Source organism: Brassica napus, chromosome C3 (assembly GCF_020379485.1).
Source record: "Brassica napus cultivar Da-Ae chromosome C3, Da-Ae, whole genome shotgun sequence".
Lineage (NCBI taxonomy): Eukaryota > Viridiplantae > Streptophyta > Magnoliopsida > Brassicales > Brassicaceae > Brassica > Brassica napus.
In genome coordinates, this window is record NC_063446.1 from 71127771 (window position 1) to 71154809 (window position 27039).

The 27039-nt window shown below is 35.6% G+C and overlaps 4 protein-coding genes and 1 pseudogene across 4 annotated transcripts; 2 read left to right on the plus strand and 3 right to left on the minus strand.

Moving 5' to 3' along the window:
• Positions 1 to 277: 277 nt before the first annotated feature.
• On the plus strand, positions 278 to 1798 carry LOC106384841 (annotated as a pseudogene).
• Positions 1799 to 8787: 6989 nt separating this feature from the next.
• LOC106390097 (protein PIN-LIKES 6) lies at positions 8788 to 11281 on the plus strand. The gene is made up of 9 exons (XM_013830489.3): positions 8788 to 9194; positions 9314 to 9393; positions 9483 to 9607; positions 9701 to 9822; positions 10013 to 10249; positions 10330 to 10404; positions 10488 to 10588; positions 10667 to 10719; positions 10785 to 11281. The coding sequence occupies exons 1-9, from the start codon at positions 9003 to 9005 to the stop codon at positions 11093 to 11095; spliced, it is 1296 nt and encodes a 431-aa protein (XP_013685943.2). The 5' UTR covers positions 8788 to 9002; the 3' UTR covers positions 11096 to 11281.
• An 841-nt stretch (positions 11282 to 12122) lies between these two features.
• Positions 12123 to 14097, minus strand: LOC106390098 (E3 ubiquitin-protein ligase SIRP1). Its single transcript, XM_013830490.3, has one exon. The coding sequence runs from the start codon at positions 13600 to 13602 to the stop codon at positions 12262 to 12264; it is 1341 nt and encodes a 446-aa protein (XP_013685944.2). The 5' UTR covers positions 13603 to 14097; the 3' UTR covers positions 12123 to 12261.
• A 245-nt stretch (positions 14098 to 14342) lies between these two features.
• LOC125583367 lies at positions 14343 to 15714 on the minus strand. The gene is made up of 3 exons (XM_048750210.1): positions 15330 to 15714; positions 14953 to 15035; positions 14343 to 14675 (listed from the first exon to the last, which is right to left on the minus strand). The coding sequence occupies exons 1-3, from the start codon at positions 15712 to 15714 to the stop codon at positions 14343 to 14345; spliced, it is 801 nt and encodes a 266-aa protein (XP_048606167.1).
• Positions 15715 to 17010: 1296 nt separating this feature from the next.
• LOC106390100 (DEAD-box ATP-dependent RNA helicase 34) lies at positions 17011 to 19549 on the minus strand. Its single transcript, XM_013830491.3, has 5 exons — positions 19148 to 19549; positions 17911 to 18340; positions 17729 to 17848; positions 17465 to 17632; positions 17011 to 17373 (listed from the first exon to the last, which is right to left on the minus strand). The coding sequence occupies exons 1-5, from the start codon at positions 19450 to 19452 to the stop codon at positions 17182 to 17184; spliced, it is 1215 nt and encodes a 404-aa protein (XP_013685945.1). The 5' UTR covers positions 19453 to 19549; the 3' UTR covers positions 17011 to 17181.
• Between the last annotated feature and the right edge of the window lie 7490 nt (positions 19550 to 27039).

Consider the following 27039-nt stretch of genomic DNA (forward strand, 5'->3'; position numbering starts at 1 on the left):
CAACATCTTCTATGTTTTAAAGACAAAGAACAATAGGCTCTTTCCAGAACACATCTATTTGGAAAAATTGGAACTCCTTTCTGTTTGAAGGTAAAATAGCTCTAGGTTCCTCTTTTATTAGAGCTATTGATGATGAAGTGGATCATTGGTACCTGATTAAGAAAGCTGATCAACAAGAAAAAGCCATTGATTTGGAAAGAAAAAAAGAAGATTATTTTCGGATGGAAACCTCCACCAAACTCTTGGCTTAAGTGTGACATAGCTTCTGCTTGGGACAATGAAAATCATCAAAGCGGAGTCTCTTGGATACTTCGGAATAGTGAAGACAAAGTTTTAATGAATGGTAGGAGATATTTTGTTGGAATTTCTAGTAAGTTGGAAGCATCTTTTGAAAGTTGGAGCTGAGCATTAGAAAGTATGAAAACCCTTCATTTCAATGCTATCATCTTTGCTTCTGATGATCATGATATTATTAGTGCAATCACTAAACCTTCAGCTTGGCCTTCACTCAAGTTTTATTCCTCCAAATTATTAGCTTGGCTGCATGATATTTTTGATTGAACAGCTCAATTCCACTCTTATCAGAATATCATTGGAGACAAGCTCATTGCTAGAAGTGTGATAAAGGAAGATCTCTTTCAGTCATATATTGCTGTTGGTTTTCCTTCCTGGCTTAGCCACCTTTTTGTTTAGGCTTTCGTTTGATTGATATGGATCCTTGATTACCTCTTGTAATTTCTATCTTTTAATGAAGTATTTAGTGTTTAAAGAAAAAGAGGAAAAAAAAACATCTAACAAAAAGAGTTACAAATAAAAATGTAAAGCATTAGCTTATCATATGACAAATTTCAAACAATATTTTAAAAATATATATTTACTTTGTTATATTTTCACACTTGGAGGCTTTGAGCAATGGAGTAATGGCCCCTTTTAATTTAATTCAGTTAGCTTCTGCATGGCCTAGAAGAAGCTTTGTGACTACTCGTCCATTTATATATTCAAAGAAGTGGATTGGGCTCTTGACGTTTTACGTTTACATTTTTGTTGTTTTCTTCAAGAAAGGCAAATTTTACTTCACAGACCAAAATACAGAAGCTTTCCAGTATTCTTTCTTTGGAAGCGGCTTATATTGATTCAACGACTAACCTCCTCTCTGCAAAAAGATAGCACGAACACACGTGGCAACAATCCATTTGCTCTAAATTCACATTTTGGACAAGGAAATGGATCATAATTCATCAAAATTAACTCTCATTTAAAAAACAATCATCACCAACTCATAAAATAATCAGAGAACATAGAATGATAAGGCCATGCAGCTGTTTTGGTTTGCGTTGAGATCATTTCTTATAGAAATATATAGCTCCTTTGAAACAAAGTCACATCCTTATATTTTGAAAATTTAAAATTCAATTTTACATTCATTCACACAAAAAAAATATTACTCGAAGAATAAAGAGAGATCAGGAGATCACACACGTGAATCAACTTCACCATTTTCTATCGCTTCAATGACCTAAACATCTTCATTTCTCTCGGTAGTCTCAAAGCTTCCGGCAACCATCTCCGGCACCAATAGACGAACGCTCAATGTGGTCAAAGCCTCCACGAACAAGAAGCAAGAACAAAGCATGAAAATCATGAGGGATCTGGTGTTCACGGTTGCAGCTGCGGCTGTATGCTCCTTAGCCATGGTGACAATGGCGACGAAGAACCAAAAAGAGGGACAAAAGCATCCAAGAAAAAATATGCTCACGTATGTGTCACAATGCCTACGGCCAAGATATGTCATATCTAAGTTCACTATTTGACCAAAAATACTATATGTACCCATAATCCACTCCATGAGTCTCTATGTTTGTGTACGTAAATTTGTGTCTGGGGATACATACTACTGATCCTATTTGTTCAAAACTAACAAATCCCTCTGTGAATATATTCTTGAATCCACTGATTGGTGTGTCATGTTTTTGGCACAATGTGACATTTTTTCTAAAATGTTTTCAAGTCATTATCGAATCTTCTACTCCTCTTTGAATCATTTCAGGTCGGAAGAACACTTTGGATAGAGATTGGAACGTTTTGGACGAAAAGAGTAATTTTCACTGCAAACATGCATTTTAAGATGCAAAAATGACAGAGTTTAGAGGTGTATGACGGTTTTCCCACCGATAGATTGAGATGAAATTTGGACATGGGATGAAAAAATGATTTGGCTTTCCAATTCCACATGTTTGAGTTCAATCCATCAGTGCGATCACAAGTTATGCAAGTATCACAAGTTATGCAAGTTTTATTGACCATTGTTATGTTTGGCGAAGAAGACAATGTTTTGTAAATGGAGCAGGCAAGGAAAGAATGGAGCAACTTCTCCCTTTTGATGGGGAAAAGGGAAAATATTCAGTATCTAATTTTGACATATTCTCGCTTATAGATCCTATTTGTTTAAATCTACAAACCCCTTTGTGAATGTTCTTTAATCCACTGATTGATGTGTCATGTTTTTGACACGATGTAACATTGTTTTCAAAAATGTTTTCAAGTCCTTATCGAATCTTTTTGTCCTCTTTGAGTCATTTCAGGTCGAAAGAACACTTTGGATAAAGATTAGATCATTTGAACGAAAAGAGTAATTTTCATTGCAAACATGCATTTTAAGATGCATAAATGGCAGAGTTTAGAAGTGTCTGAAGGCATTCCCACCAATAGATTGAGCTGAAACTGGATATGAGATGAAAAATGTGTTACCTTTCCAATTCCACACGTTTGAGTTTAATCCATCGGTGCAATCAGAAGTTATGCATGTTTTACTGACCATCGTTATGCCTTGCAAAGAAGACATTTTTTTTTTGTAAACCTGAAGCATGCAAGGAAAGAATGGAGCAACTGCTCCCTTTTCACGAAAAAAAACGGAAAATATCCAGTCTCTAATTTTGACATATTTTTTCTTTAAACTTAGGTAGTCGCCTATAGACCATATTATCACTTTTAGCCATCTTTTCGGGCAAAGGACTTAGGACTCGGTTTTCTATTCATTCTTTTGGTTTTGGTGATTTGTAAGCTTGAGAGAAGAATATCTACACACATAGAGAATATTTCTAAACTCCTTTGGATTTTTATTCTATTGATCATGATTTATTTCTCATACGTGATTGTGTTTTCTTTCTTCATGTCTGAGTCGTTGCTTGGTTAGATTTAGGGTGATAGAGGATTATGGATCACTGAACTAAACTCAAACAAAGACTCATAGTTTGATTGTCTCCACTATAGTTTCCCTTACCCTTGTTAACTGATCACTTAGCATATGATTCTAGATTTAATATAGCAACCAAAATTATTTTAGGTTGCTAGAAAGAACATATATGTGATTTGTCTTAACCAACGAATGTCGATGTTTAGACAAATAGTGAACATATTGAATTGGATCAATAATTCTTATCTTCAATTTCTTATTCAAACGACAGTTTAGATATTATGATTGCTTGATTAATGGTTTGGTACCATGACAGTGGGTCGATCTAGCTTTGTTAATCAAGTTTGAGATTGGTTTTAAATTATTCCTTTGAAAGATGTTTGGTTTATGATTTTAGGATTCTAAGAAAATAACCTTTGATCTAGCGGTTTGTTTTTCTGATTTTTACATCGTTTATTGTTCTGCCATTTATTTACTTTTGGTTGATAAAATCATCAACCTAATCTATTTTGACTTAGTTCTATTTATTTCTGAAATAATCTTAGTGTAATCATTAATGTATGTGGATTCAATCCTAAAATGCTACATAGACGTACCATCCGATTGTGGTAGTATGCAACTATGCATATTATGTTAATTGATATGCATATACATGTAATATCACTGATGCTTAGGGATGTCAATTGGACGGACTGGGTGGATTTGGGCGTGTCCAGATGGACTTATTTTTTTCTGGACGGTTTTGGTCGAAGTCCAAATAGGACCATGTCCAAATAGGATCATGATTAGTTGGACTACCCATGGGGTCCAGATGCCCATTTAATGTAAAAAGTCTAATTTTCAATTTAAAAGATGTACATATTCTAAATTTCATATATAACATCTTAACTTTAATTAAACTTCATGTTCTACAAGATTTAAACTCCATGTTTTACATAAAGGTACTTAAACTTAGAGTTAAACTTCATGTCTTACAAAAGATACTTAAATTTAGAATTAAACTTGCTTGATTCATTCACTTAATCATTATCCTTCTCTTTTTTCTTCCACCTTCTTCTTCAGATTCACCTTCCTTCTCTTATTCTTCTTCTTCTTCTTCAGAATCACCTAACATAAACAGAGACATGTAAGCAAAATCATCACAAACACATGAGATATTCAGCAACATGGACAAGTGAACAAATCAATCAACACGAGTTAAACATGCAAAAAAATCAGTATAAAATCACTATTAAATAATCATCTCAAGTGGAGCTTCTTCACTAAACAAAACTCAGCTGATTTGGTAACAAACAAACAGTAAATGACTCAATGAGACTGCAAAGGGAGCTGTAAACTCGTCAAAATAAGCCATGACAAATGATCTTACCGGTTATATTCAGTTATCCACGCAAACCAAAAGTCCACAATGTGTGATTCAACGAATATGAGGAGATGAAGATGGAGAATACCTTGAGGCTTAGCCAACAGAACAATGAATCTAGCTTGCTATGAAGCTTGCAAGGATGTATACTGGACTGGTTAAGTGACAAGCCTGCATAAACAAGATGATAACAAAGCTTAGCATTAACAAACTGAAGATTCAGATCATGAGAGAAACCAGTCCTTCCATTAAAACACATACCAAGATTTAGAATCATGCATATAATCAGACCCAGTTTCAACTAAGGATAAGAACATAGATAGTTACCAAAACCCAAATCGGAGGAGAACAAGGATTGGTTGAGTGTTTTGGTCGAAGCATCGGATAAGAGAGCTTGGAGATGTACACTGGACTGGTTTAGGGCCTGCATAAACAAGATGAAACAAAGTCTAAGTGAGTCTACAAATCGCAGAAAAATTTGAAACTACAAATCCCAGAAAGATGGAGACTTTGTCTGAACCCAAATCTCAAAAATGTGAAGAGGAAGAGGAAGATTCAGAGATACATAATACCTTGAAGAAGGAAGAGGAAGATTCCGAGAAGCTTGAGATAAGAGAGTGAGAGCAACTGTGAATAAGATGAAGCCAAGAAGCTCAAAATCGAGCTCTCTCGTGAATCTGACGGCAAGAAAATAAAGTTATGATTTCCCCCCCCCCCAATAAATGAAATCCTAGATATTTTTAATATTTGGGCCACCCACGTCCATTTGGTTTTGTCCATTTGGGTCATGGGTGTATTTGAGCGTCGTCCATTTGAACAAAATATTTTCTGCACAGATTTTGGGCGTGTCCATATTAGTCCAAACTGATTTGGACATGGATTGCCCATGGACAGTCCGCCCATTTGACATCCCTACTGATGCTATTACAGACAGTAAACACACACACAAAAAAACTTAAATCAGCAAATACTTATTCTCAAGCTTGGCAACAAATCTTTACCTTATCAACAATAATTTTTTTGAGTTCTTGCATGGCATTTAACCTGTGCTTTGGACAAAAGAGTAAATCTTAATGACTAGAAAACAGGACAAGAGACTAGAACAAGATCGCTTGTCCGCGGGTTAACAGCTGAAGAAAAGAAGACATAACAGAAATGATATATGAGGAATATCTTTATCAGCTTACCTTGGATATAAAATGCATCTTTATTAACACTTGAGATATATTCTCAATCCCTGATTTCAAGGTAACAAATGAACTTGAAAACCGCTACAAGCTCCTTGCGTTATAAGCTTAACTATCCAAGTTTCCATGATCAAAACATATAGCTTTTATAAGTTATAAAAGAGAAGAAGGCAGCCATCTTGACTAGTTGCTATAAGAACTTACATTTTGATCCACTACACTCGATGTCCCCTCCAAGAGTTCCTTGATCATTGCTACAGTTTCAGAGTCATCCTTAATGGCAGATTTACTAAGGAGAGAGAGCAAATTATACAACTGTGAGAATTTGTTTTAGTCTTCCCATTTACCAAAATCTAGGAGAACACTGGAAGAAGCGTACTTACGTCGTTAATGCAGTGTCCTTGGCAGGTATTCATTCGTCTCTGAAGTCAAAAGAGATTACTCTACTTTTATCATTTGAGATTACCCAAGAAAAAAAATTATGATTCGATGGATCAACCGTTCCTTACAAATGCGAAGATTAACGACCTAGAAACACACTATCTCCCAGGGCGATCTGTTTGTTATGTTGACTACATGTTCACACATAACATAACGAGACAAATGTTCTCTGTTGTGCTAGAAACTAAGTCTCAAATATACAATCATGCCTTAGATTGTTAAACTTAATCACAAAACTGTGATACTACTCTACAAAATGAAAATTTTGCAAATTTTTTGTTGTTGGTTGGAATTTTGTTTTTGCCATCTAAGTGCATATCAAAGAAAACATCTGACAACTCAGGTGAATCTTGGTGATCTTTTGGATAACAACTAGTCAACTACCATAAGTTAGTTCAACAATTTTAAAATAGTTTCTCCTATCATTATTAGTATATGATATGGGTCCAGAGAACAAACCCACACCCGGCCACCTTCAATTTCTTGGTACCATGATTTCACTATTAGGGAGGATGCGTCCAAAGCACAAACCCACACCTGGCCACCATCAAATAGCTTGACGAATTAGTTTATTTGCTTACACACTAAGGGGGACTTATTGAATTGGTGATTTGGTAGGATTTTGTTTTTTTGTCCAAATCTCACCTTATTGGATCTAGTATTTACAAAAGTTATCTTTTATAAAAAAGAGTAAACAAAAAGCCATACACCCTCTCCTCTTACAAAAAGCCATACACCCTCTTCTCAATCGAAATCAAGATAACTTTTGTAAATACTAGATCCAATAAGGTGAGATTTGGACAAAAAACAAAATCCTACCAAATCACCAATTCAACAGCTAGCTCCCTCATACTTTTTTTCATGTAAGAGGAGAGGGTGTATGGCTTTTTGTTTACTCTTGATTTCGATTGAGAAGATAAATCTAGCCACAATTTTAATATCACTTTTCAAATCTATCTTATTAAAAAGAAAATATTACATAAGACCTAACATTTAGTCATGTGTAAATATTACATAAATATCATTGGTGATCAATAAAAACAAGAAATTCACTAAATATAATTATGTAAAATATCATTATACTACTAATCATCTTTCCAAACAACATAATAATTTAAGTCCAAACAATACAAAACATTAGATCTCACATTTTTAATAATTTTATTATTAATCTTAATATGAATTAGTCGATAAATAAAAAATTGATTAAAACACTCAAATAATTTATACAAACTAACTTTTTGCAGGTTTAAATACTAAAATATTTTCACTTAATATGAAACAAATTATTATGAAACACATTCATTTAAATAAAATGAATTTTCATCTAAAATGAAAAACTGTTTATAAATAAGATGTTAAAATCAATAACTTGACATTAAATAAATTATATAATAATTTTTTTATATAGAATATTCTCTAAGAAAATAAAATACATAGATTATAACAGTTCATTACGAAAATTCATAGTACGGGTTAAAAATAAAATATTATTTTTATATAATTTTTATATTTAATATACATATGAAGCAATAACAATATATAATATTATCTACAGACCAAAACATTTTTATTTTTTATTAAATTAGTTTGTTTTAAATATAAATGTGCAGGTTAGAAACTAGTGGTTAGACTTTTAAAAGATAACCATTTTATAGATACATTAAATTGTAATAAAAAATAAATTAACTCTCCTATATCATTATAAATGTTTTAAAGTAATTTGTAAAATATTTATAAAAGTTTATAAACCTAACCATGCCTCCTAAACAATAATCACCAAGCCCTAAACCTAAATGTTAGAGTATATTTTAAAAAATTGGTAGCCAACTGAGAATATTTTAAGAAATTTCTCATAAATCTGAACCTCTTACAATTTCATATATTGTTTATGTTTTTTGGTTTAATTATTTCTGGACGGTTTAGATAACAAGATTAGGAACTAACTATAATATCCAAGAAAATTTTGAATCTTTACAGATAAATTTTATTAATTCGGGTAAAAAAAATAATTATTAAGGGTTTTCGAATAAATATTATATTTTTAAATTTTAATCAAAATATCAGATAATTTTATATATTTTGGATGGAAATATTTAGATATTCGATTTTGTTGGATATTTAATGTAATATAAATTTTTAGATTGTTTATAACTAAAAATTTTAAGTATGTAAACTGTATACCAAAAATTTGTGTATCAATTCAGTTCTCGCTTCTGGTTCAGTTTTGTTGATACAGAAAAACAGAAATTGTTTGGATATTTGCTAATATCGTTTTGATTTTAGTTTTTTTTTTTCAGTTGGATTTGGTTTTCGGTTTAAGTCATCAGGCCTACCCGTATCATAGACAGATCAGTCTTCTTGTTGATTTTGCAAGGCTTACTGGCTGTAGTCTTATTAGCTTAGCAGATAAAATATTTTTTTCTTCTTTTAACTTGGAAACTTGACAGTTTACAAGAAAAAAAAAACTTGGAAACTTGAGTAAAACTCTTGAAACAAAAAAGGATGGGAATAAACAATTAATTGAATCAGGCCTTTTTAGAAAGGGAAAGGAGTAAGTAAGTAAGTAAAGGCACGTGGCAGTCACAGGAAGAGAGAGAAAGAGAGAGCGAGAATCTCTGGTGAGATCGATATATCGAGAAAACTCTCTCTCTCCCTCTCTCTCTCCCTCTCTCGCTCTCGCTCGTTCACTTCTGTTTTGTTGTTTTTGTCTTCCGTCTCCAGATCTCTCTCAGATTCATAGCCCAAAGTCAAACAGTCAACAAAAAGTCTCTGCCTTTAGCTTCCTTTGCTGAGAATTCAATTTTCGGCCAGGAGGATGATAGCGAGGATCCTCGCCGATTTCATGGAGAGTCCGGCGGTGGCTGCTGCCGGCGACTCTGTTCTAGGTACAATCAAAATCGCCGTGATGCCTATAGCTAAAGTGTTCACCATGTGCTTCTTGGGTCTTCTCATGGCTTCTAAGTACGTCAACATCTTGCCTCCCTCTGGCCGCAAACTCTTGAACGGGGTAAAGTTTCTTTCTTCCTTTATTTTTTGTCTCTCTCTCTCTCTCTCTCTCTCTCTCTCTCTCTCTCTCTCTCTCTCTCTCTCTGACTCTCAACAAGTGTGTTTGTGTCCTGTTCCCAGTTGGTCTTCTCGCTTTTGCTTCCGTGCTTGATCTTCTCCCAGCTCGGACAAGCTGTTACTCTCCAGAAGATGCTTCAATGGTTTTTGTTTCTTGACCCTATAATAAGTCTCTTCTTGGTTCTTTTTATTGGGTTCATAAAAGGTTTATTCTTTTGATCTGTACTGTCAGGTGGTTTATTCCTGTGAACGTTGTTCTTGGTACAATCTCGGGGTCTTTAATTGGCTTACTTGTTGCCACCATTGTTCGTCCTCCTTACCCTTATTTCAAGTTCACCATCATACAAATCGGAGTTGGTTAGTACCCCATTACACACTTACTGCTTGTCTCCTCTGCAGTTTATGACTAGTAGTCTCAGTTTGTTTGTTTGTTTGTCTGTTTGGTTTCAGGTAATATTGGCAATGTGCCTCTTGTGTTACTAGCGGCTCTATGTAGGGACACCTCCAACCCCTTTGGTGACTCTGAAAAATGTAGCATTGATGGCACTGCTTACATCTCTTTTGGTCAATGGGTACGCTTCTCAACTTTATCCCCTTTGCTCTCTCACTCCTTTTACAGTGTGACACTGTTATTTTCTTGCATCAGTGTTTATGAAGTTGGACATTGCTTCATTTTCCTCCTCTAGTTTCCATTATATGATTCGTCTCTCTCTTTTAGGGACTTCAATTAACCAAGAGGTTTTTTAAACGTTTAATTGTCAGGTTGGTGCCATCATCCTCTACACATATGTGTACCAGATGTTAGCTCCTCCTCCTGAAGGGTTTGATGGCGAACATGACAACCTTCCTTTGAAAAACCTTCCACTAGATTCCTCTGCTCCAGAGCAAGTCCCCTTGCTTACTCAAAATCGCACTAAGGACGTTTCATCCATTCAGGTTCACCTCCCTGTACAGACCGCAGAACCTAGAACAAGAGTAGTAGATTCAAGGAAAAGCAAGGTGACAAAAATGCAATTATGGTTTTTCTAATTATATAGTCCTTACTAAGTTTAGCATACTTTGCTTCCGTGATGATGTAGATTACACAGTTCTTTGTTTACCTCTATGAGAAGTTGAAACTGAAGCAAATCATCCAACCTGCAATAATTGCTTCAGTAAGTATCTCTGGCCTGTTCTATTCGATTGCCTTCACCATGTTAGTAACTAATACTGGAAGTGTTTTTTGTTTGCTTCCCAGATTCTTGCCATGGTACTTGGTGCAATACCTTTCACCAAGAAGTTGCTCTTTACAAACGGTGCACCACTTTTCTTCTTCACAGATAGCTGCATGATTCTTGGGTAAAGCAAAACACACTCTTCACTTGTCTTCTACCAAAAACAATGAGTTAATTAACCGTTGAAACATTTGGCTCTCAGGGACGCCATGATCCCTTGTATATTGCTGGCACTTGGTGGGAATCTCGTCAACGGTAAAACATAGCTGATCTCTTTCATTTCATTACAACCTTGTTTTGAGCTTGCAAATGTTTTTCAGGACCAGGAAGTTCAAGACTTGGTTTCAAGACAACAGCGGCGATTATATTCGGACGGTTGGTGTTGGTGCCACCAGTAGGACTGGGGATAGTGACATTAGCAGACAGACTTGGTTTCCTTCCAGCTGGTGACAAGATGTTCAAGTTTGTGTTGCTATTACAGCACACAATGCCTACCTCTGTGCTCTCAGGTGCTGTTGCAAACCTTAGAGGCTGTGGGAGAGAATCGGCTGCTGTGCTCTTCTGGGTTCACATTTTCGCCATCTTCTCAATGGCTGGATGGATGGTGCTGTATATCAACATACTCTTCTAAAGTCATTCATCTCACACTATGCTGTAAATACAGGGGCATCTTCATATGTGCCTCAACCAACCTAAGATTAGTTTTTTTTTTCCTACTTGTGTAAATGTGAGTTTATGACTCTCACCTAGTACTGCAACATGAGCCTGAGTTCTTGTTTTTTCTTTTCTCTGAATAAATCGAAAGTATATCATAGTTTGTGACCCAGTGCATTAAAAAAGGTTTCAAGGACAGGGTAAGAATCTTAAAACACCAATGGTAAGACTTTTCAAAGTGGCAGCAGATCAAAACCAATGTCTATCATGTTGGATGAGTTTTGTATTTGTTGTTCTGAACCAATTCTAGGTCCAAGAGAGGAAGAATGTGAAGCAGCTTATCCTGAGCACTGCAACAAATTAAAGACAAGAAACACACATTGATCATCATCATCATGAATCAGAACCACAACTGCTAACCGTAAACCAAACATGCTAAACACTACTAACATATAATTCAATCGACCATTCGAGACATCTCAGAGGAACATTGTTTAATGGAATACTTTTATTATACACAGATGTGTTACCTCGTGTAGCAGACATGAGAAAGCACTGGCAACGTCTTGTGATCTTTGAAGAACGGTTACTTGGTTATCTAGTGAATTTGAAAACTATGAAACATGATCAAATAAAGCTACTATTACGAAACTCCAGGGGAAACAAACATACATTACTCATCAAAAACCAGAGTTAAAGTGAGTCAGTCACTAAGAGCTTGGGCTCTACAACTACGTAGGCAAAACAAGCAGGTGTGGAGACAAGATTCTCTGGCCGCCCACGCAATGTGTTAAGCTACAATAGATAAACCAAAAAAATACATATATATACAAAGATAACACCAACAAACAGTTAGTAAAGATCATATACACTAACCTGAAGTACATTAACAAACTATGCTTGAAACACTTCTTAATAATCAAAAGAGGCGATACAAGGTAACCAAAGCTAAGATTGCTATAGCTTTTGGTTAAATCAAGAATACTTGCAACACACAACACAACTATGGTTAAGCTTTCCATTAAACTAACATGTGGAAACAACAACACAAGTCAATATCCAGAAACAAACAAAAAAAAAACTCAAACATCTTAGGGTCTGTAATAATAATACACATTCTGGAACAACAACTGGAACTTGCTGTCAGAAAAACGGCAACCATCTTCTGCTCCTGTTCCCTCGTTGGCTATGAGAGAACACTATATTCCTCCTCTGTGGGTTGCTAAGCCACATTGCCAACACAACCCCAACCAGACTCACAACAGGTGCAGCAGCCAGAAACAGCCATCTTCCTCTGCTAACACTCCTCACACCAGCCTCACTCTCACCTCTCACTACATCATGATCCTCCTCTTCCCCACCTTCTGTGCCATCATCATCAGAAGAGCTATCCTCGCTCACCACATCAACCACGTTCTGCTTCCGGTCTTCGTAGTCTTTATCATCCGTCGGAAGCTCGTACCGGCACAGCGGGCAGGAGTTACGAGCACTAAGCCAAGGCACAATACAATGGGGATGGTACAGATGGAGACAAGGAAGCTGCGTGGTCTCATTACCGAGTGAGAAAACCTCCTTGCAGACCGCACAATCTAGCCCCTCCTCTCGGATGATAACCCTCGGAAGATTCCTGACACAGGACATAGAAGCAGGCGGCGCACCTCTTCTCGAGTTGTCGGAGTCAGCAAGCTGCTCAAGGAGCTCCTCAAAGCCTCTCTCGTCGAGATAGTCAGCAACGTTCCCAGGGTAGCGAGAGAACTCTAAATCTTCCAAACCGGTGAAGATGTTGCGAGATAACGCTTGTCTCCTCTCTATGATTCTTTGACGGAAGGTTCTCTCTAAGTCAAGTGAATCAAACCGAGTCACGGAGCTGTTGCTCTCACTTGGAGTTCTACTATGCCTTGCTCCTTCCTCCTCCCATTCTCTGTCTTCGTCGTCTGAGTTCCACTGGTTCAGACCAGCGTGCATAGGGTCGATATCAGTGTCAAACTCAATGTCGGTGGAAGCAGCATCAGACTCACCACCGTAAGCACTACCAAGCGAAGAGAACCTGTAGAGGCTAAAGCTAGCGTTCGACAAGTTATCAAGATCTTCGCTTTCGGATTCGGACAAGACCCTCCATCTCGCTGAACCGTCTGGTGTCGCGTGAGAGCTGGTTTCATTACCTTGGAGGCTCTGTCTTGCGATGCTTATCAGATGGGTGAACTGCTGCTGTTGTTGATCGGCGACGGATTCGGAGGAGCTCCCTTGCCTGCTGCTGCTGCTTCTCCTCCTTCTCATCCTCATCCTTCTTCTCCGAGATGTTTGGCGACGGGTCAAGGGAGGAGGGGTGGTGCCGAAGTCTTGGAGGAGGAGGAACTTGCAGTCTCCGCATAAGCTGAAGATTTCGAGATCGTCGGGGGCGGTGGTGGATTGAGGGATGAGTCTTCCGCAGAGGTTGCACGATGGAGATGGGGTTTGATTGGTGACGTCGTCTTGAGATTCCATAGGATCCCGAAAGGAGGAAGCTTTGAGGTCTGAGAAGAGGTTAGATACACGACCTGGTCGTGAAAAGGCCGGATCTTTCAGAGCTAGGAAGGAAACAAGAGGATGTGGTTTGGTGAAGGGAGGAGATTGCAAGGAAATGGATTTTAATGGCTGAAAGGGGGTCAACAACGACGACGAAGACGACGGATCCTTTTTTCTTTTTTTTTTTTTTTTTTTGTTAATGTTTTTTTTTCGACAGTATAGCAATAGAAGTCTCTGCTTTATGAAGAGGGTTCCCTCCTGCTTATTTTTTTGTCCAAACGGACGTTTGGTGGGGACATTATTGCAAACCGGATTGCAGAAAAGAAGTTTGGTACGATGTTGGATTGGCGATCGGTTTTTAATTAGATTTTCTTTTGTGAAAATTTATTGATCATCGGGAAGAATGTTAAATGTACAACTAATTGGTATAAATTTACTCCCACCTAAAAATAAGAAACCTAATCAGTATGAGCTGAACCAGCATTGTATAGTCCATGCAGTTTTTCCTTCTCATAATACTTTGTAGATAAGATCCTCTGTCTTATAGTCTTTTCAATGAACTTAGCCAGCTGGTTAACAGGCGTGGCAGGTTGAGCATGTCGTCTCCCATTCCGTTCCTTCCATATGTAGTAGATGGACACTTGGAAAGCTAGTCTCAAGAGTATGGACGATAGCAGCCCCACAGAACCTGCCATTATCCTTGCTAAAATCTCGTTCCATTACGGAGATGGAGCTGGCTGCAAGAGTGAGTCAATCACTTGTAGCCAAAGGGTGTATGTGTATGGGCAAGCGAAAAACAGGTGATCACGAGTTTCATCCGGTTCCCCACATAACAAACAACACTGAACCTGTCCCCAAGCTCTCATTCTGCTACCCGTAGATAACCGATCTCTGATTGCCAACCAAGTTATAAACGAATACCTTGGGACTCCCTGTGCAAACCACACGAGCTTACTCCAGGGGACAGTAGGTCGTCTAGTACAAATCAGTTCCCATGTTGCTGAAGCAGAGAAATCTCTTCCATACTCATCTTCCCGTTTTTTCAGAGTGCACTATCAGTTACATTTGTCAATCATGCTCTTAACATTAACGTCCCGTGTGTGGCGGAATCTTCACACATTTCCCACAAGGACATCCGCTATACAAGCTTGTCTACTGATGCCAAGTTTCAGCTTTCCACGATCTCCAACAATTTCAATCAAACGACCAATAGGGTGCCAAATATATGTCAAAAACTTCACTAATTTTCCATCATGAATATCCATCCTGAAAAACTTCTACGCAATCGGTCTGAGCTGAGCTGGAGAAGTTTTTTCCAGACCCAAGAACCTGTTGAGCCCTCCCTAGCGTCCCAAAAGGAGACATCTCGCAACAGAGTTGCCTTACCCACTTACCCCACAGAGACTCAGAAACTGAGAAAAGACGTCATATCAATTTAAGTGCAAAGACCAGCAAGGCATCTCTGATTTTCCTTATCCCCAAGCCTCCTTCCTTCTTAAGGCTAGAGACCTCATCCCACACTACTTTTGCTCGAGTAGTTATGTTTGGAGAGCCACTCCAAAGAAATGTTGAGCACATACTTTCAATCTCATCAATACAACTTTTAGGCAAGCAAAATGCTGAGCACCAGAAGTTCGTGATGCTGGCAATGACCGAATAAATTAGTTGTAGACGACCTGCGAAAGAGAGAGCTTTACTTGTCTAACTCAGTAACCTATTCTGAATCTTCACCAGTAGAGGCTCATAATCATTGTGTATCATTGTCTTTGTTGTGAGAGGCAGACCCAAGTAAATTGGAAGAGCTGATACTGAGAGGCCAGCTGCTCCTGCAGCAGCTTCCAGGACCAGTTTACCTCTTCCCGCTGCAAAGACAGTAGATTTGGCCATAGTTATCCGCAGTCTAGACATTCGAGCAAATTCCTGAAACACTGCCAGAATTCCATTGAGTGAAGCAGGTGACCCATCAGTAAAAACAACAATATCGTCGGCGAAGCTTAGGTGCGTGAGGTTGACAACACTGCACATAGGGTGAGAGCTAATACTTCTATTCACCACTGCTTTGTTGAGGAGTTTGGAGAGCAAATTGTTCATAATTAAAGAGATTTTTTTAAAAATATCTTCTTCATTAAGTGGCAAAAGACTTTTATAATATTGTTCTCTATATATATAATAAATAATTATTTAAATAAACAAAAAATAATATTTTTTTTAATGTTTTCGAATTATACTTTTTTATAAAAAAATTTAATTTCTTTTTTGAAACTTCTTTTTTCAAAATTTCTTTTTGAAAATCGAAAATTATGTTTGAAACTATTTTAAATTTTTTTTTATATTTTTTAATTATATATTTATATATTTACATTCCAAAAATCCTATCCCACCCCTCAACTCTAAACACTAAATCTAGATTAGTAAATCTGTATAAGTGTCTTTTACCCTTCACTAAAAATGAGGGTAAAAATGGTTAGTGTAAACATAAAAAGTGATACTATGAATGTGGTATTTCCGAGAATTATCTTTTTTTTTGGATTTTGGGTTCAATATTATAAGTCCCGTTTGGATTTTATGAAGTTCGGTTAATCTTTTTCTACAATTTTATCTAGATCTATTTTTGATTCAAATTAAAATTCATTTGATAATATATTTTGGTTTGGATATTTTTAAATATTTTTTTTTTAACGCTGGGTAACACATTACATCATCATATAATCTCTAAATCTATTACATATGATGATCAACTACCTGCAACATATGCGATATTGATGAACAGCTCCACGAATAATGATTCCACGATGAAGCTCTCCCCGAAACATTTGAAACCACGGACGGTTCTGCATGTACGACATCCTCGATGGACAGGCTCTCACTACAACAGGCGACCACAACGAACGGCTCTGCTTACAGTACTCTGGAACCTCCGAAAACTTCGCATCCTATAATCTGCAAGAAATTGCATAGTCTGGGATTTGAACCTCAGACATGGGTGTAGAAGCCTTTAAACCTTAACCAATAGGCTAGAGTGCTTCCACATTTTTAAATATCATATCGGAACGAAGATGAAACTAACTATTTATTTTTGATAGAAAAGATAATTAAATTTTTATTTCGAATATCAATTCAAATCTTTAGATTTGAATTTTTTTTGGATTTTTGAAATTTGTATGATTTTCAAATAACCATTTTACATGATCCAGCTCAAATCAGATATGGATTCTCCCGTCTTAAAATTTGTATTCAGTTTGGATCTCGGGTTTCAGTTTTTTTTCCCCAGGTCTAAGACTATGTAAAACAAGCCTTTGAAATAGCCGTTGCCGTGAATCATTTCAACCGGCTTTAAACCAAACCAACAATTCTGCGAACTAAACCGAACTCTAGCATCACAATTTCTAAAATGCTAGCTAAATATAGGAACTTTCTTTGAACTTTCTTCGGTATACATATAAATTCACACTGTCTATAGAGAGCTATGCCTAAACCAACAGGTTCAAAAAGTTAAAAGAACAAAACTGGCCTTAACACAGATTCTTCAACCTCCTCAGCTTCAAGGAAGCAAGATCCTTAGGCAAGATCAGCAGGCATCTCCCGGATTTTAGTACCGTAGTACCTCTCAATGTCACGAAGAGTCTTTGTGTCAGAGTTTTTCACAAAGTTAATCGCAACACCTTCCCTCCCAAAACGACCAGCTCGTCCAATGCGATGTATGTAAAGCTCCGGGTTATTTGGTACATCATAGTTTACGACATGAGAAACCTAACGCATGATAAAGATAGTTTTATCATAAGGATAGTTTTATAAGCTTTGATAGTTAAAAGAGGTAGAGAGAGAAAGAGAGAGATCATACTGTCTGAACATCAATCCCTCGTGCCCATACATCTGATGCGATTAAAACACGGCTTTTAAAAGACCGGAACTGGTTCATGATTTCGTCTCTCTCCTTTTGACGCTTGTCTCCATGCATTGACGAGACTATAAAGTTACTACTCCTCATCTTCTCAGTTAGCCAATCCACCTTATACATTCCAAAGCGCAGCTCAAACGTTTAAGACTATGTGACATAAAAGTATAGGGAGACCAGAGAGTTTAAGAACATTAGTAACTGTTTTACCTTTTGTCTTGTGTTACAGAAGATGATTGCTTGATTGATAACAAGCCTCCCATAAAGATCACAAAGTGTATCGAACTTCCACTCTTCTTCCCCAACATCAACGTAATATTGTTTAATCCCCTGAAAAAATGGTGTATTGTCATGGCTGTTGAAACTAAGAGTTAAGCATAAGAATCACTCACTTCAAGAGTCAACTCGTCACGCTTCACAAGTATCCTCACAGGGTCCGTCATAAACTTATTTGTCATCTCCAGAATCTCTTGAGGAAGAGTAGCAGATATCAAGCAAACCTGAATATCGTGTGGAAGAGATCTGTAAACGTCGTAGATCTGGTCTTTCAAACCTTTGCTCAGCATTTCATCTGATTCATCCAAGATCAAAAGCTTGACGGATTTGGTTTGTAAACTCCCTCTCTTTATCATATCGTAGACTCGACCAGGCGTCCCGGACACAGCGTGCACACCACGCTCCAGCTTCTTGATGTCTTCTCCAATGCTCTTACCACCGATGCAGGCATGTGCCTGAATACTGGTGTGTACTCCAATGGCCTGTATCGTCTTCTCTGTTTGTGAAGCCAGTTCCCTTGATGGAGACAAGACCAACACTTGAATCCTTAAGAACAACAAAAAATACCAAGTTAGGTTAGTAAATAAGAAAAACAGAGATCACGCAACACATGTAATACAAGCGTGACACACATATATTGCAGCATAAAATAACTCTTAGCAAGATCATTAACCTTGTAATAAAAAGTGGATTAGTACAGCAGTAAAGGGAAACATTGCAGCCTTTTTGTAAGTGTTCCTCACCTTAATTACAAAACAAAATCATTAACCATGTACTAGTAGTACCAATTGGATATTTGATTAGTAAACAAAACGAATTCTTTGTCTTATTTGCAAATCAAGATTTTTTACATACCAATTAGGTTAGTAAACAGATCATATCAAGTTTAATCATCTTAATCACAGAAAAAAAAAATCATTAACCATGTAATAACCAAGTGGCTTAGTGAATTGCAGAAACAGACATTGCAACCTTAAGTAAGTGTTCCTTGTCTTAATCACAGAAGAAAAAATCATTAACCATGTAATAACCAAGTGGCTTAGTGAATTGCATAAACAGACATTGCAACCTTAAGTAAGTGTTCCTTGTCTTAGTCACAGAAAAAAAAATCATTAACCATGTAATAACCAAGTGGATTAGTGAATTGCAGAAACAGACATTGCAACCTTAAGTAAGTGTTCCTTGTAAGAAAAAATCATTAACCATGTAATAACCAAGTGGCTTAGTGAATTGCATAAACAGACATTGCAACCTTAAGTAAGTGTTCCTTTTCTTAATCACAGAAGAAAAATCATTTAAGCACCAATGTGAATTCGAAATTTTTGCAAAATAAAGGATAATAAAGAGACGTACTTTCTGGAGGAAGTGTTGACGATTTGGCAGACGGAGATGGCAATCATGGAGGTTTTGCCCGTACCGGACTGAGCCTGAGCGATGACGTCGCGTCCTTTGAGGATAGGCATCACAGCTCTCTGCTGAATCTCAGAAGGTTTCTTGAAACCGTAGTCGTAGACTCCGCGAAGAACTTTATCATTCATCCCCATCTCGTCGAAACTCGCTATTGGTTTGATCCCTTTGGTCGTTTCGAAGACAAGATTCTCGTCATCCAACGCTCCTCCTACACTTCTCCAGTCGCTGCTTCCTTTCGCTGCTGCCATGGTGATTCTCTCTGTCGGAATCAAGACAAGTCTCAGAACTTTGGAGGTTTAGAACGGTTAGAAGATGGAAAGGAGGATGAAAGTGTTGCGCCAGAAATAGGGTTTAGGGTGACTAAAAAGAAAGGTTGAGGTAAACCGTGTCCCTGATAACCGAACCAAACCGATATACTTATTTAACAACGGTCAACGAGGATGCATATATTGCCCAATTTAATTTTAGAAGGCCTCAACATTATTTTACAGCCTTTTATGGCCCAAATACAATGTATAAACAAGGCATGGCCTTGGTGAAACTTCAGGAAGAGGCGTTTACGTTTGTGTTCATGATGAAAATTGTGGACATGATTCCGGCCTCTGTGTGAGTGAGTACTCGCAAAAAGACTAAAGTTTAGGGAAATTAGGCTGAATAGCTAAAAAATAAAGCATATTTAAAAATCTAATTAAAAAAAAAAAGAGTCACTATTATTACTATATTATATATTATATTGTCTTCAGTAGTCGGTCACTGAAATATCAAACACCTTCTTTTTTTAATTACCAATCACCATCACCGTCGTCTCTTTCTTAATCACCACTGCCTTTTTTATTGTCACCACTTCCACTACAATCATCACAAATTTGTAATCTTTGTGCAGTAGTTTATATTTTTCTAGGCCACAATCCTATCAACCATCATTTCTTCCTCCATAATCACCACAGCCTCCATCAACTATGTTATTTTGTCACTCAGCCACCGCTATGTCATCATTTTTTTTTTGAATTATTAAAATCTGTAATCTTTGTTTTCATATTTTTACCATCACATCCTTTAAAACACTTTTATCTCTTTGATATCAGTCACCACATCTTCCACCATAACCACCACCACACGTATGTACTATGCTATTTCGTTGTTACTATTTTATTTTAATAATGCTTCATATTATGTACCATGTGCATGTTTTGACATTTGGATTAGGGTTTATATTCCTTTTTAGGGTTTAGTGATTAGTGTTTTGGGTTTAGTTTATGGAAGGTTTGGTTTGACATTGGGGGAAAATATAAACCCTAACCTAAATGTCAAAATATGCACTATGTACATAATATGAAGCATTACCAAAATAGAATAGTAACAAACAAAACAGTATAGTATTTATTGTTTCCCTTCAATCATAGACATTTCAAAATTTAAACAATAAATACTATACTGTTTTGTTTGTTACTATTCTATTTTGGTAATGCTTCATATTATGTACATAGTGCATATTTTGACATTTAGGTTAGGGTTTATATTTTCTTTAAGGTTTAGTGATTAGTGTTTGAGTCTCGGTGTAGAAATCAGCCATAGATATCAAGGAGGTGAACACAATTCATTTTCGAATATACCATTCTATTTAATAATTTTACTCATACTTGCTATACCATCTAGTTTGTTCTATACTATTTCTAATCTATGTTATAAAAAGTTATTGGTTCTTATATATCCACGTCCGTCACTTTCTTTATAACCACCGCTCTCACTACCACCACAACCACCACCTATCTCATTGTCTCTTTTACATATTTCAAATTATCGCCACTTCACCATCACCGCCGTACTTACCTCCATTGTTATGCTATTAGCCGATGTGATAATATTATCGACACCACTGTAACATCGAAACCGTTATCATCACCGATTGTTTCATAACCGTCACCGTTTTTCTTCCATCACTGTCACCACCCATGTTTCGTCACCTCCTCCCATTTTTTCTTTCAATTTTAGCGTTATCAATTATTATTTTTACCGTGTACCTGCAAGTCACAAGGTTAAAACCGGATGGAAATGGAAAAAAAATGATATCCATTTAATTATGTCAAATCGATAGCTATATTCTTAGTATTGATCCCAAAATTGGTTAGTTGGCAAATTAAGCCAAAAGTTTATGCTTCTTTTATGAGTTGTTTACCATATAAAACACTTTTACGTTTACTTTTACTTGTAGAGACATTTGCGGCATGTGACATACATTTTCTGGACAGCTGGTGTTTTTTGGACCGTTTTGTCCTCACGCCCTACAACTTGATTCTCTATGGTTACTTACAAGTAACTAAATATTTTTGGTTATCCGGAATTTGGTCACTTTGGTTCGGTTTTTGGAATAATTGAGCACAATCCTATACCATAAGATCTTTAAAGTGAATTTACATCGTAAGGTAGACATAACAACATTTACATTTTATTTTATTTTTAATTGTCTCTCCAAGATGACTTTTGATAAACTGAAATTTATTCCCAACATATGTTATTTGTTACTATTTCATATTATAATTTTAAAATATCAATATAATGTATAAACTAAAAAATAATTGTTTTTCTTCTATATTTTGAGATCCATATTATATACGTTTTGATATTTTAAAATTATAAATTTTAAATTTAAATTGTGTGGACAAATATATTGTGGATTATATAATATAGATATTGTTGTTTTAAACGTGGATGGATGAATGTAATTTTGTGGATGCATTTATGTTTGTAGTCCAAGTGTGGATGTAGTTTTGTAGATATATTATAATAAATTAGAGTTTGTGATATTGTTGATTAAATACAATATAATCACAATTAAATTTAATAATAATCCATTATATGAGTTTTAACAATATGAATAATATTAAAACAATTTTCAGTTTCTCTACCCACACGCTATATGTTCATTTTTTTCTCCATCCATCCACAAACCATCCATCCATAACTCGATTGTCCACTAACCGTCCATCAACAATTTCTATGACTACGAAACATCCATCCACGACTTGCATCACCCGTCCATCTATAAGCACTGTTTCTTTGTTCTTGCTCCTTCAGGGCCTCTTCCTTCTTTTCTCTCTTTTTTACGTTCACTCTATAGGCTAATGTCAAAATTGTTATCTTTCATATAGAATAATTAATGCTAAATCCACCATCATCATCATCAGTCACAACGCGACACCATAGATTTCACCTTTGATGGATTTCACAATGGTGGAAGCTTCGTGAGAGCAAAGGGATAATAAAATAAAATGGACAACAAAGAAATAAATTGAGATTCAAATTATATTCGGAAATCCTAAACAAAATAAATCTCAATTATTTAGAAAAATCAGTCTAAACAAATCTTATTATGCTAAAGGATTTGTGTCTGATATTCTAAAATTTCAGATATCTTTATGCAATAGGATGCATTAAAACAACTATTTTACTGTATGGAAGCTTCTCTTTAGGAGACATTCTGGAATCTCTAACATTTATGATATGGTTTTGATGGTTTTTGTATTTAATTGCTTGTTTTGTGTGTGTAAACTTGGTCTATAAAATATTTTTGTACGCTCATACGCCAAAGGTCTCACATTTGTCATTTTTTTAATGGTGTTCTTTTCGGTGGGTTCACTAGCTGAATGAAATTTGAACTTCATGCTTGAGGTTGGAATGAATAATGGCCATTTTGAACTTGATTTCAGGGACCAACAAGATGCTGTCACACTAATATGCAAAGTCTTAATGACGATATAATAAGAAATGCAACTCAAATGAGGACTACAAATTTGAACTTCGATAGCATAATATAGGATGCTCCAAAATATCTTCTGAATATTGTTTTTTTCCCTTAATATGTTAACCGAGTATTATATAAGTATGATAAAGATCCCTTCATCATTTTTTGGGTGGTAAACATGTGATGATGAGGGATAACAACAACCAAAAAATAATGAATGTAAAGGAGAATGAGAGAGGTTGTATACCACACACATTATCCTAAAAAAATAGGAAAAACACAATAAAAAGGCTTAAAACAAAAAAAAAAAAGATTATAGAATGAAGATATCTTTTAGAAATAATTCTTATATATAAGAAAATAATAGTTTATATATTTTGTCTTCTTGTACTAAGTCGGTTTGATGACCGACTCTATCTTACTATAAATAAGAGCATATCTTTATTTATATGAGATGAAAGTAAGAAGAAGAAAAAGTTAATTAACTTTCTCCCTCACTAATCGTTATCCTCTTTTCATATATACAGAAAATACAAAATATAAATATAACACACAAATATATATATATATCTAGTAAAACACAAGTTATCAGCACGAGTGATTTTATAACAGAAATGTGAGGTTTAATTTATGTCTTTCAATATTTTTAATTTATTTTAGTTTTATTATTGTTCCGGAGTGATAGGCTCTGCCTTCACTATTTATTTTATTGGATATAAGCATTGTCTTCACCGACTGGTCGTTATGATAGGCTATGTCTTCACGATCAGATGATTACATGGTAGCATTGGCCTCCATAAATTAAAAAAATGGTCAAAATAGTAGATTATGTCTCATCGGACCATATTGAAAGCTTTTCCTCCATGAATATAAAAAATGATCAATATGGTAGACTATGTCTCCTCAGGTCACGAAATAGGCTATGCTTCCGATTTTATTATTGTTTTTTTAAACTTCTACATTTAATTTATGATTTTATGTCTTTAAATTTATGCATTTAATTTATGTATATAGGTATATGAATACATTTATCATGTCGAATTTGAGAAACCTCGAAATTACTGCCCTTGATATTACGGGAAATAATTATATGACATAGGATAGGTGCAAAGATGCGCATAAGAGCAAATGTGCTTTTAGAAACCATGATAATTCAAAAATGGTGTCAGATGAGAAAATGACAAAATGCCTGATATTTTTATGACACCACATACATGATGGTTTAAAAGATGAATATATTACGAAATAGGATCCTACGGATCTTTGGCAATCATTAAAAGAGAGGTTCGATCACGAGAAATATGTGATATTACCGAAAATAAAACACGAGTAGATTCATCTCCGGTCCCAAGACTGCAAAATCGTTAGTGAATATAATTTTGCAATGTTTGGAATTACATTAATTAGGATGATGTTACGTGGAGAGAAAATAAGTGATTATGATATGATTGAGAAAACACTCTCCATATTCCATCCTGGAAACATAGTAATGCAGCAACAATACCGGGCGAATGGATATACCCGTTACCGTAGTGGATTCAAGTCCTCCTTGTAGCGGAGAGGAGCAGAATAATCAACTCGTAACGTTAGACCATCATGCTCGTTCTACTGGATATGTTCCATTTTCTGAAGTGAATGTTTCATCTTCCAGTTACAATAATTGGGGAGGATATGGACGCGGTAGAAAGCTCTATCATGGTCGTGGAAGAGGACGTGGAAGAAGGGTATGTCTCTATGATGAAAGACATCCATCCAATCAACTCTAGGCAAATGCATTATGCAAGACAATGACAAATAATGTGATGATGCAACTTATTTTTCACGCAACAACATAAAAAATACACATTCACAAATTTTAAGAGGGACAATCTTGGTAATCAATTGCGCTCAACTTATTTGGTTGTAACTACAACAATGAGAGGCAGCTTCCCACTCAACATGACATATTTCCAAATAAACGAGGTTACCCTTTAACTCAATGTTCATTATTTTATCTATTTATGTATTGCAATTTCTAATGTATTTAATAAATATAGGTGTTTGCCGATCATGATTCTAGCTTAAACCCAATTAATGTTTTAAGGGATTCACTTTGAACTAGTTAGAAGAGCCGTGTATTTTGGAACAACTATACCAACAATATTCAAAGGTATATGATTGTCACCATGATTGGATGCTAATACTATTTTGCACACAAGAAGAAGATATTCAAATTACATACGCTATTGTTTTCATGTTTATCATTGGAGACAATGAACAATGCTTCTCGAGAGGTAATACTTAAGCTATAGTAACATCTTCCTTTTCTTTTATTTAAGTTAAAAGCTCAAAGTGTAGTTTACATCATGCATATTTTTTTCTCTCTCTCTTTATGACTATAGAAAGATATAAATATATAGAGGACTTGTAAAAATGAGGTCACATATATCAGTTCTCCCTCCAGTCTGAAAAAAATGATTTAAAAAAAATTGTAGGAAATGTATGTTTAAAGGGGTTTGACAAAAGCAAGAAAACTAAGGCCATTGAATGTGAGAATGTACTTTCTAGGAAGAAAAATGAAGTCAGGAGGCTACAAGTCAGCAAACAAACTCAAATGACACCACATGCCAATGGTTTCTTACAAGAAAAAAAAGGCCAATGTAGAATATGAAACTTAACATACCTCTCGACGTGGCTCCTCTTTTGTCAGTAGATAAAAAACAGGCCAATGTAAAATATGAAACATAGTGTATCTCTCAATTGGGTTCCTCTTTTGTTAGGAGACAGTGCTCCTATTTTGTTAGTAGGTTGTTCTTCGTTGTAATTACTAACTTTTTGGGTTGTAATCAGACTAGTTAAGGTCTATAATCTCCAACGGGATATTTTCAGCGTCTTAGTTTAGTTTTTTGGTATCGGTATATTTTATATATAACGGAAAGAACTGAAACATAAAGCTAACAGTCAAGTTATAACTGGTCATTGTTATTAGCGAGATGTGTCGATAGAAGGATTTCATTTTAAGCTTTTAATATCATGTCTTCCATGATGCATGTATGAAGAAGTAATATGTATATCTAAAAAAATGCTTGAACCCTTAAATCTGTATATCTAAAATGAGCAGAGCAGTCTCAATAATTTTATGGGTCATACGGCCAAAACCTTTTTGAACCCCTAAATTTAATATTTACTAGTAAACCTGGAGTTTACTAATATATAGCCATCATGGTCAATGTTATTAAAGTTTTTCATATATAGCATGTGTTAAAGAAAATAAAAGAAAATGAATCATCAAACAAATTCATTGGATGTGATTTCTGTAAGCATATCCAAATCAGGATCCCACACTAAAGGATTTGAAACATAATTCATGACTCAAAATGGATAAGTGAATATGTTATTGGTTCTAGAGTGTGATGAAGTCGAGATAGATGGACATTAATTATCATCATTTCGAGGGAGAGAATTAAAGAATCCCAATGAGTGAAACATCTTGGAGATTTTGTTTGTAGTTAAAATGAAACTTTACAAAGTAAATTCAAATATGGTGATGATCGAGTGTAAAACATGCAGTTGTGCATGTAATAAAGACATAGACAATCTGTAAGGATAAAGTATATGGAATAATTAAAGATATGCTTGAAAGATCTGCATAATTATGTGGAGAATTCTGAATAGTGTCGATCGATTGTGAATGGAATGATCACTGTTCAGAATATGTTACAAAATAAAATGCTAGAAGCATATGAGCAGCTGGTGAATGAGATATGTGAAATAGATTATCATGAAAATATTATGGATCCTCATATAAATGAATATGAACCTGAGTTCGTAAGATAATCCATTTACATAATTGATTGCCAGACATAATGAAATTTGTGAATCTCATATTCCGGCTAAAAAGTATACAATAAGAATATATGTCCTGAAAAGACGGTTTATAAGTTTACGGCAACGTGATAGACTTATTTAGTTCCAAAGAATCCTCAAAAGGGAGCAATTATATGAATAGATGATTAATCTTCTGAAGAGACCATTGATACGGTTTATATTATAATCAGGTACTTGAGTTAATCAATGATGATGATAAAGACATCTCGATTTACCATATCATTAT